A 12,262-nucleotide genomic window follows, 5' to 3' on the forward strand; every position below is an offset into this window, starting at 1 on the left:
CATAATTAGTTATACATTACAGCAACTGAGAGTTTATTTGATATCACAAGCTCTTTATCGAAGGCGTCAAAGGTATTTTTTTTTGCAATCGAATAAAAATACCTTAATACCATCAAAGAAACATCTATTTCGGTTTGTTTGCTTTTAAGTCAATTACTTGTTTTGCTGTCCTCGTTATTCTGAGCTAGCGGCAGGATGAATACAAAATTCAATTGGTTTTATGAGAGAATACAGAGCAGTGAGTATTTGCGGTTTCATTGGTGAATTTATTTTTATTGACAAAAGAGATATTGAACTGGAGCCTATCAATGCGGGCAATATTTCAATAGTTGATATTCAGGGTAGTTTTTGAAGTACACGTTTACCTATATACGTATATACAGCACCACAGGATGTTGAACAAATTCAATACTCCAAACTTTATAAGTTCGTGTTCTTACTAACGCTTACACTTCACAAAACCGATTAAATTCACACAAAAAATGTTTTAATTCAATTTAATCTGTGTAGCTATAATGTGAATTGTAGGTGTTAAAACCCGCCATAGTGTCCCAAGTAAGCCTATGTATATGTTTCAACAGGCCAGCATAATTGTGTCGACCTGCGAGGGATATCATCTCTCGTTAGGCGACATTCTATTGCACCCCACTCCAATTACCATCAGGTGCAGTGGGATAATCTTTCCGTGCTAGTATATAATAAAATTGTAACCTAAAACCATGACAAGACTCCGTATTGTTGGTATTGGTTGAGAAACTAACACGAGACTGACGCATTGGTCTCTCGATCAATCTTCGCTTCTTATAAAATGTGTTAATTTATGCAGACTGCAAAGCTTTATAATAACAAGTTCTGAAATTTGTTTACAGTTAGTCGTTTCGCTTACTATCAGCTCCTCATCTGCGAGCTAAGAATGTAGAAAAAAAACACGACTCCGTGTCGTTTCATTGTGATTGGTTGCGAGACTAACACGTGACTAGATTGGTCTCTTGATCATAAACATCAAAATTAGACATCGACTTACGAATCACGTTTTTTTGGGACATTCTAAAGACTATAGACGATTTCAAGTTTTGAATTTACTGTTCATAAAAAGCTAGTATGTAGCCAATATACACTGAGCATTATGGCTTTTTATTAGCATAGTAAGATACGTAAGAGATCATCACATTGTTTCGGTTTTGGGTGTTGTAAGATATAGAATTATTTTATAGTTATACCTACGGACCACGCAAGATGTATGTGTTTTATACTAGAAATTACAAAACTGAATTTATTTAAGCTATGTTCAATATTCTATACTATATGAATGCAATAGGTTAGATATTTGGGCCTGGTCAGGAATCCTGAAAGGCTGATCGGATCTGAATCAAATTTAGCACAGAGTTACATCATAGTCAAAAATAGTATATAGGCTACTTTTTATATCGGGACTTTGATCACGGAAAAACTTTGTCACGGGGGTGAAGCCGCAAGCAAAAACTAATAGCTAATACACAACTACGTGTAGTACGCAGTTTCATAGAATAAATACGAAAAACATCAATTATCAAAGCAAATGATATTTACAATTAAAGCTCAAAGAAATCTCGACTCAAACAATTACGTTTAAAGAACTTATATAAAAAGTGTAACTAAATGTAAATATTCTCCACCTGAATAGGAGCTATCGCAGAAGATATTATTCAGAGTGGATTAAAATCAGCATTTAGATGAATATTCTTAATTACTCGCCGGGTAATCGTCTGTCGGCATGAATTTGTAATGTCTTAAGATCCCTTGGATGCTTCTGATATCTTTAAGTATGGTTTATGACGGGAAATACTCTTGAATTAAAAATTTACTACACTTAATTATCGTACTCTTTATTAAGTTTCTTGTTCTTTGGCATATTCTTAACCCTATATACATCTACCTAAAGGTGTATTTTGCATTGTGTTACTGCAGTCAAAGAGACTGAAGAAATTACACAACCCTGGTCTCAGAATTTAGCTTATCTATAACCGCCATCAGTAACCACATTGATAGCAGCTGTTGCCTTCAACAATACAGTTAAATGGGCCACAAAAACTGTGTCAACCACAGTGTCCGTTGGAACTAAACAGAGAAACAATTGCATTGGACGTGTTTTGCGTACTGCAGAACAAAAAACAATTAACAACAATCAATCCCTATTGAGAGCTATCCGTTTTGTGCAACGTTTAAATTCAGTTTTTCATGTCCCGGACGTTTTAATTTCGTTTCGTTTATTGTTGGTTTCCTGCTATTGTTGATGTTGCATTATATCTAGATTTTCTTCGGAATCTTAATGTAAATTGCTATAACAAAACTAAGCAACATCTAAAGTGATAACTGATTTTAGAACTTAGGGAATTTGAATGACTATGAATGAATTTCTTTTATAGATTCATTTTGACATTGCGGTAAAAATAAAACCAAATACTCGGCCCTTCTTCCGCTAGGATTGTGGCAAGAATGATCCTTTAATGACGACTATTTTCGCTAAACATCTCGGTTCTTTTTTTATTTTTTAACACTTTCTAGTTTAATGCAAATATGACGTGTGCATGAGTGTATTTCTGATTGTAAGATTTTCCCGCAGCGACAAATTGCAGCATTAAGACGTGTAAAATTAAAATAACTTTTTATTGATATGTATTTTGTTCGAAACTAACATTATTTTGTTTTATATCTACGGTTAGAGTAGCTAATTGAAGAATGTTATTCTCTAGAAGGCAAGTATGTGGTTTCATTTAGTAACGCAATTTCAAATTCACCCTGTATAATAATCACATAAATAATTCTGCTATAGAATAATAATTAGCATCGATGTTAATAATAGAACTTGTCCTGACGGTATTTTAAAACAGAATATCAATATATGTTCTAAAATGGCGGCCATAAAAATTAATTATTTATACGTCAACATATACAAAAAAAATAAAAACGACCGCGGAAGTTCCAATCCAAACATTGTCGATAGAAACACGATTTAATTATGTGTGAACGTATTAAGGGTCTGCTGAACTTCGTAACATTTTTATTATAAATTTCCGAGTTAATGGAGTTTACTAATTACATCGATATGGTATCGCTTTACAAATTACTCGTTTGTAATTCTAATTTGTAATTTCAATCGCCATACCTTGCTTTAATGCTATTATAATATTTTATGGTAATTACTAGCAGTTCGTTCGCTTGGATAAAAATTTTATTATACTATAAAGGATAGGTTGAATATCCTGCAATCTTAAATCTGAAGCACATTATAATTCAATGAACGATCTTAATCGCTTTTTCGATGTATCTCAAAAATGGACCAATCAGAACAAATATTTTTTGCATGCTTACAAATGAGTTATTTTGATTGGTTCATTCTCGGAATCGGATAGAAGATTGAGATTGGGATCGTTTTGAAACCGCTGGTAATCTATAAAAGCCCGTTCAGATGACAAGCGCTTGTAGGTACTTAGCGCGTTAACAACTATATATTAGATTTGAGATTAAGCAGATGTTTTGGGCTTTGGGCTTCGCTTCGCTTAACATCAGGTGCAGTGAAGCCAATTTGCAAAGCCCCGATAAATAAAATCATGAATGGGAGAAAGTGTACACCGCATTCACTATTAAAAAGTTTGCATTTTAACCTTTTCCATGCAATGTTGTTGCCGATTTAAAATAAGTTAGGTCTTTTTTCATTTTGGAAGTATCTACTAAAGAAATACTGCTGCTTGCTACTTGAAATGTCGAAATAGATATTCCAACAAGGCCTTTTTATACAATGTTTCAATAAATATAATCCGCACATTAGCATATAAGACAGTTAATTCTAAATGTACTCTTTTGTTTACCATTTACATGGGAGCTCGACTTTTGCATTTATTCTCAATATATTACATTCGCCAATTAGCGTTTATTCAGACATTGTACTAAACCCTAAGTACTTCCCATGTCCTATTAATCTAAAAAAAAAAGTCTCGTCCATATGTCGCAGGTAACACGAAATGGAAACTATGTTAATCAAGCATTACCATATTCGCAGGCGGTTAGTATCCTACCTTGAGCCCGATTTTCGGCTTTGAACACAACACTGAACATTCGTACAGATTTACATTTATTCCAAGTTTTATTCGAGTAAGAGTTAGCGAATATAATCCATTACGAATTTATTTTTGAGACGGTTTGAGATCGAAGGCTTTTTCGGTTATTCACTTGATTTTTGATTTATCTGTATAAAAGTATTTATTATTAACGAGGTACGGTTATAATCTACTTTAAAAAATAAAAAGATATTTTAAAATGTTTTATCGCAATGTATGAAGGAAACACTTGGCTGATAGTAGCCACACTCATAGTAATCTAACAATTTTTTTTGTCCACAGATTAAAAACGAAACAATGTGGTCCGGTAAGAAGTGTTCGGAGACGGCCAATGCTGCCACGCCGACAGCCGAGGAGGAGATCAAAGTGGTGCTCGTTGGAGACACACAGTGCGGCAAGACCTCGCTCGTCCAGAGGTTTGTCTCCGACACGTTTATTGAGGTGAGTTTTTAACAGTAAAAGGCAAATTAATTTATTTTTTTAAGAACCTCCAAAGGATACACGACATATAATCAAAATAATGGTGTAGCATTTTCACAATTAACAGTGTGACGTTCGTCTTCAAATATAGGAGACAGCTTGCAATTTTAAATATTTGTACAGCGACAAAAAATGGATATTTGTTATATTATTTAGACATATTAATGAATTTATGAAAGTTACAGTAATTTGTATCTAATGATTATGGTCCTCAGGAATGATATACTAGGAATAATTATGATTGATGTAAAGACTTCTTTTCTTGATGTATAAATAAAAACTATCTCAACCATCAAACGTATCATATGCTTAAAACTGGTTTGTATAGGTAAAATTAATACCTGAGCCTGTACTGTGAAAATTTTAAGAGAGACAATAAAAATTCTAGATGCAGCATGTTACTATAAAATACAATATTTTTATTTATCTTGCTTAATATTAATTAAAAAAAAAATGCAAAAGTTAACAGTGGTACGAAATATTTTATAAAAAATATTTATTAATGCTCAACTATAAATTTAAATCTCATCAATATGAATTATCACTATTGTAGTACATATAACGATGACCTGAATAAAAAAATGCGTATACCTGTAACATGCAATCGCAGTTGTCACGAGCCATAGATTATGACAAACTGTTTCTGAACGTCGAAGCCGAGTAAACACAAGCTAATCGTTTCTAAACGAGAATTGTAAATTATTCGTTTCCGCACGAACCGACTTATATCAACATTGCGAAATGACGTATTAAAAATGGTAGCCAGTCATTTGAAAAATGGATTTTAACGATATTACATACTTACTGTCTTTTGCATAAAAACATTTACGTATTACTGTTATTATAAAAGCAATCTTAACTGTAGTGTCTTTACGGGCTATATTGTCTTACGAATATTATAAATGCGTAACATCTTTGGATATCTAAAGTAAACAGTGTTGCACGGATTTTAATTTTATTAAGCACACGGATAAACCTTATCCTATGTTTCAAGTATTATAAGTATAGTAAAATTATGTATATTTGTAAAATATAGGCAGATATTCAATCTTTGACTGAGGACGTCCAACGCCTCATTCCGCCCGCGACCTTGAAGGCTCCAGTCTAGTCGGGAGAAAATTAAAATATAAAAACCGCAATAACCGAAAACTATTTTTATTCGATGTCTAACATTCGCGTAAACATAAGAAATCGTATTCAATATTAACATAATGCCTACATTACTTTCCATATTATAGCCTCTCGTTAAAGTGTCAATCAATACTTTTCTAACGTAGATTATGTCGTTCTGAAAATCAAACACATAAGGAACCCATTTGACTTCACATCTTTATTTTTATATATTTATTATTTACTCATAGCACCATAACAGTTAAAGTACTGATGCGATGTTAAATTGTAGCCTGTGCAACTACTGGACGTAATGAGACTTAACACCTCATGTCTCAGGATGGCGAGCGCAGTGGAATACCAAACAATACTTTGTAATTTAAGGTGTTGGATGGTGTGTCTACTGTTCATGGACGATCGTAGAACTTACCATCACTCGAACGGCAAGCTTGTCTCGTCATTCTAAGACGAAAAAAATTGTTCACAGACGTAAAGTAAACAAAAAATAAGTATGACTAGTAAAGGTTTTTATCTGTACGTAAATATTCTTATTCCTGTATTTTATGTACAGCTTAGAAACATAAAACTTATAATAGGATTAAAAACATTCTCTTATGTAAATCCAGAGGGAACTTTTTGTCCGACTTGTGAAACTTGGACGCAAGAACTAGTTACAAACTGTCATTTAACTGTCAACTTGACGTTTCGAGGCGTTTGAAAAGCTTGACAACGGACTGGGTGACCTGAGGGTTATTTCAAATAGATTGTAAATGTTACATATTCTATAAATCATTGGGTCATGTAACATGTTTATTTATTACTATGGTACACCAACAGCATATATATTTGAACAAAATTAAAACCTTTACGGATTGTAATTATTAGTGGCTGATATATATACCCATTACAGGTATACACAGCCATATCCATCTTATATCTAAATTACAAGTTAACTTGAGTTAGAAAAAAGCAATAAAAATTACAAACTAAAATAAAATTATTTATTTTTATATTATTTATACATAATATATTATAACAGTTAGAATACTAATGCGATGTAATTTAATTAAGTTTATTATGAAATTTACAATTGAATTAACATGTTACTTACAATTCAGGTGTAGTCATTTATTTTTAGTATGAGTATTTGCTAGGTTCTTTGTTATCAAGGCGTGGAAAATGAGTTTAGTCCTGGGTAACTTTAGAATCGTATTGTACGTATCTTTCATCAAAATTAGGAATTTATCTATCTCTATACTTAACCGGGATTAGCTATTATAATCTTCCTAACGTAAAAAAAGCCTATTATAAACACATACGCAACTATTTAATTTTATTCACACCGACTGACCACCTATTTTTAACCAATTACCATATAAGGTAATCAGGTATCCTTCCAACCCCTTCCAGTAAATAAAAGGGATTTCTCTCACACCCTAACAATATTTTAGTCTCACAATAATCCCTCTATGACAACGCGGACGGATTTATGAACTTTGCACAATTTATAAACTATTTCAAAAGGTATATGAAAGATAAACGGCCGGGTGGCCATTTATTATTTATTTTGTCATGAGAGTTTTAGTGAAATATGCGTATACATATTTTAATATCGAGATTGGATTGTAAAATGTTTTTTTTATTTTTTAGTATTATTACTTTCCTGCCTTTTGTATAGAATCTCTTTAGTGGCAGAGCATATGAGTTGCGATCGAGAGTTCCTAGACATTAAATCCCTATTAAACTTTATACTTTTTCTAACAATTTTCCTGTCTCTCCAAGTGATATTGACGACTGGCGACGCTCGCTTGTAATAAGGGAATTCTATTATTATACTAGCTTTGGCTTGCTGCTTTGGCGTGAAAGATTTTTTCCGGTATGGCAATCCCATTATGTTTTGCCGGGATAAAAAGTAGCATATATCAACGGTTTACTGAAATAACTCACTAATGGCAAAAAATTATCAAGTACAGTTTATAACGCTCTGAACATAATATAATATTTAACGTCCTTACTTGATTTTAAGAATAAAAATATTCAAGAATATAATAATGTTTACTTTTTTTTGTCATAATTATATCTAAGATGATATAGGGATAACAATATAACTAAAATTAAGAGTGGCTTAATTCATACTTTTATATTTGTCAGTTAATTAGTTCTTGCAGTAAATCGACGATATCCTTCCTAGGGTCTCAAACTATATCCATATCGAATCATCATCGAAATCCGTTCGTTATGGAGTTTATGGCATTCAAACAAACAGACAAACGAGGCAAGGACTTTGTTCTATAATATATAAAGATTATTTAACGTGCTCCAAACACGTGTTACCACACATTGGAGTGGAGGAGATAGAATCTCAAATAATTTAGTTATGAATATTAACAACGCTAGAGTATTCTAGATGTTTCTATCCTACGCGGTAATTTTAGCAAAGTCTGAGGCACTGCGTGCAAACACGAAGTTAAAGCCTTAACTAATTGGCGTCACGCCGAAAATGAACTTAATATGCACGGATTAATGAACTGAAGATTTTGAAACTGAGTTCATAACTGCCTTTGGTCTAGATAGTAAATTCTTGAAATTATTCTAGGCGTGTAGATCTAGCTTGGATTTAGATTTGCCTAATATGTCGTTATTTATGAAAAGTTGACCCTCTGTCTCACTTAGAGGTAAAATTTTGGAGACGAAGTGACTGATACCTACATACTAATACATATAATTTACATATACATATGCATATATTACATAGACTTAATTTATTTATTTATACACTTTCTATATAATATAAATTTATAAAGGCGGACTTAATGCCTAAAGCATTCTTTACCAATAAACCTTTGGTTGATACATGTAATAATATATTCTTCTAAAAGAGACTTATCTTAAAGTAAACACTCTATTCTAGATACAACTAAGACACATAATGAAAATCTCTTTGTAATGGGTCTAGATAGCGCGAATTCTGAATGTAGCATTTAAGGGTTGATTCCACCAAGCGACGCCGACAATGTAAAATCAACTGTAACACGAGTGAAGTGTAAATTAATGAAGCTCGCCCCTACCAAGTAATTAACTGTTAATCCCTCGATGCGATATCAATTCGGTATTATACGGAAAACTATTTATTTAACATGATACCACTTGGTAATTTGGGGGAATTAATTGGCTTTTTCAGTGAAAAGGTTGACATTTATGACGTCATGATTATTGATCATGATTCATGATGAAATATGGAGTGTCTTGCTGTGGATGTTATTTTTACTTTATAATAAATCATTGTTTAATGCTATATACTTTATTATTCTATAAGATATTACATCAAGATAGTATTGAACAATTAAACATCTTATACTGTAATAATATTGTTTATAGTATAGTCAAATATGGTTTGTAGGTGTATTAGTCTTTCCAAAATTACATCTACTTGGTTTATAACGAAAACATGTTCAGAACCTACATCTTGATCTAACCGCCAGACTTTTGAATTTTGAAACCACCAAATTGCCACAATGCACGCCTATGCATGGGGGCATTTGTCTATACTGATGAACATAGTGCAATACGCATATCTCGTGATTGAAAACACATTGAAGCCTAAAAGTGCACGCGAATATGTCTTCTTTGCCGATCCTAGAAAGTTTCTATTCTCACATTTCCTTCCTTCCTCTCAGCAACCGCAACAGTTCTCTAAAAAAACACCATAGCCACAAATAAATAGGAATAAGTATTTTAATATCAGTTATAAGTACCCACACAAGAATTGCCTACTGCCTAAACATAACTGATATTTTTGAATGTGAAATGGCGTCCCAAATATAAAACAGCGTGAAATGATACAAGGCAGCATTGAAATGTAATCTGAACGAACATAAAGCTGTACTGTGCCACCACTATGTGTAAATATTACTGTTCCGTTGATATATTCCGCATTTACCCAAAATGGGCCTTTTTTACGTTGAAATATATTATGCTTTTGAACAGGAAATCCTACGGAATAATATCGAACGGGAAAAGAGCGGATTAAAATTTTATAAATGGAATCTGCATTATGGATTCTTTTTGCAATTACCAGGTATTGAATTCTTTGTTACATTCGTTCATAAATATGCTCGATGGCTTTAATTCTTAATGGAGATATATTCATTAATCCTTTCTTAACGCTTCCATTACGAAAGACAATGTGTGCAAAATTTCATGCTTGTACAGCAACCAGTTTAAGCTGTGCCTTGTCTCTCGGAAACAATTTTAGTAAACAATTTTGCTTCGAGTTTCTAATCGAGTTTATCGATCGAGAAACGATGGTTAGAAACTTACAGCTTTACTAAAATGAAGTGAGCAGACTTACTTGTTTGAAATTGATTATTTACAATGGCCGTTCTAAAATGAATTAACAACTTTCTAGCTGTTTGCTTCGAAGTCTTTAGCTTTTATTTTCTTGCCCTTGTACGCTTAAACTTATTAACAAGGAATATTGCGAAGTATAAAATGGATATTTATAATAATGGGTTCGGATAGAGGATGGCAGCAAGTATTTGTAAACCTATGTACTTTTGTATTTCATAAAATTATTTACAACTTACATTTGAATCACATTCGTATATTTTTTGTTGTTGAAGAACCAAAATAATTTTATCCGTGAAAACAATAGAAGTAAAATATTACGTGACGTAATTAATGGTCATTTTTGTTGAATTATTGAGCAAACCGTGAATTCCTGATTTGATATGACGTGAAAGCTAGCATAAATCCAAGGATATTACGGATGGCAACACACTCGCTTACAGGCCCTTCAGCATGAATGAATCCCTCCTAGCCGAATTTCGGCCACTGTACAACGTACAAGATTAGCCAAGTACGCAGGAGATATTATAGTGCACAAGTGTGTGCGTAATATACAGGTGAACTCTCTGTTCCTTCACTCTCTTAGTCCGTTGAAACGAGAGTCCGACATTACCTGAGCGGGATCAGGCGTAGGACCAACCGCTTTACGTGTTTTCTTAGGCACAGGGGTATCACGCCGCCAACTTCCTGACTGAGTATTTTTTTAACATGGAAAAACCCAGTCGCCATTATTTTGGCCCGACCCGAAATTCGCACCCAGGAATTCATCGCGGTAGTCGTACTTGTATCCTGTATAAATACAACTATGCCACCAAGGCAGTCAACAGGCCTAACCTATGATAAGGTCAGCAAGGTAGTCAGAAGTGAGACAGATAGGAACATTAGCAGTTTTTACCAGACCCACGCCGGTAAAAATGTTTTAGTTGCTAATGACCTCGTTCACTAGCGCTCATTACGCTCGAGTCTTCGTATCACTGAGTTTTATTAAAAAAAAAATCATTCAATGCATTGTATTTTAGTTGCTGAAGTTGGCGATGGATCGATATCTTTTTGTCTAACATTTTCACATGTCGTATAATGTTAAAATTACAAAACGAAATGCACTATTTTAAAATGTTAAATATGTAAAGATAGATAACGTTTAAATGCGGCTTCTATTAAAATAATTCCTAATTCTGGAAATGTCAATGTCTCCCAATATCAACGAAAATGGAAAAAATATTTTTTAACATTAAATATTTACCTTTCAAACGGAGTTCTGGGTAACATTTCAAAACCGGAGGAAACACTATTATATTAAAAAAGGTTTTAGTTCAAAACGTCACGAAAAATCTCCAAACATCTGTGCCTTTTACAGCATCAGTCTTTTAAAATGTAGGCCCAAAGAGCTTGACGGACAGCCGGACGGCGTCGACGCCCGACGAAAACAAATGATCGAGTCCTCTCCAATCTGACAAATTGCTTTGTGCCGTATCGGAAACACGAGCGCTAACATTTATGAAATTGCAATATATTAAAGACAAAAAGAATGATAAGACGATGATGCAGTGCGCAATGGTTCAGATGAGGAAAATATAGGAATGGTTCCTGCAACGGGATAAATTGCATCATGAAAGAAAGAAAAAAAGAAGAAAGAAAGAAATACATTTTATTGGTCACGGACATAACAAACAAATGCATCATAAGGCAAATGTTGAAACATACTACGTACGGTTGTTGTAAGACTAAAAACTCCCTTCTAGTTTAATGATAAGGTTGTGTATAAGGAGTCTAGGTGCGGGTTTTAATTTTTAAGTCTTAACTTATTCCCTAATTGAAGATAATAGAACCAATGATAACTACAAAACTTTGTCCTCATAGTCAGCCTTGCAATATATCCTTTGTAACCTCATGATTGTTTGTTAGAAAACAAGTAGCGAAGTCCGGCTTTATGCTTCAAGTACATGTATTTAGAGTGCAAAAATGGCGACCTTTTTTAACTCACAATAAGATAATTTTGGTTGCAATAACTACTTATAAAGTAGCTTGAACTACAAGCCTGGGCAAGAGGGCTCCGAGGTCCAACCTCTTCCTCTCGGAACGAAGGCACGTAACATTTTGCCGTTAAGCCACCTTAAAAAATATCCCCATGAATCCTTCAAAGTAACTTTCTCCGTCCAATCAGTCTTTCAAAGAACTACAAGATATCTGTCAGAAAAATTTCTGAAATCCGATTGATTCGACGCGTC

At 33.4% G+C, this 12,262-nt stretch overlaps 1 protein-coding gene across 4 annotated transcripts in view; it reads left to right on the forward strand.

Moving 5' to 3' along the window:
• LOC115448693 (GTP-binding protein rho1) overlaps positions 1-12,262 on the forward strand; it is a 132,267-nt gene that overhangs the window by 82,084 nt on the left and 37,921 nt on the right. For all 4 annotated transcript variants that reach the window (XM_030176206.2, XM_030176208.2, XM_037437324.1 and 1 more), the window contains exon 2: positions 4,380-4,538. In XM_030176206.2, the coding sequence (XP_030032066.1) occupies positions 4,395-4,538 (144 nt within the window). In that variant the 5' untranslated portion in view covers positions 4,380-4,394. The remainder of the gene's footprint in view (positions 1-4,379; positions 4,539-12,262) is intronic.

Source organism: Manduca sexta, chromosome 10 (genome assembly GCF_014839805.1).
Source record: "Manduca sexta isolate Smith_Timp_Sample1 chromosome 10, JHU_Msex_v1.0, whole genome shotgun sequence".
In the NCBI taxonomy this organism is placed as follows: domain Eukaryota; kingdom Metazoa; phylum Arthropoda; class Insecta; order Lepidoptera; family Sphingidae; genus Manduca; species Manduca sexta.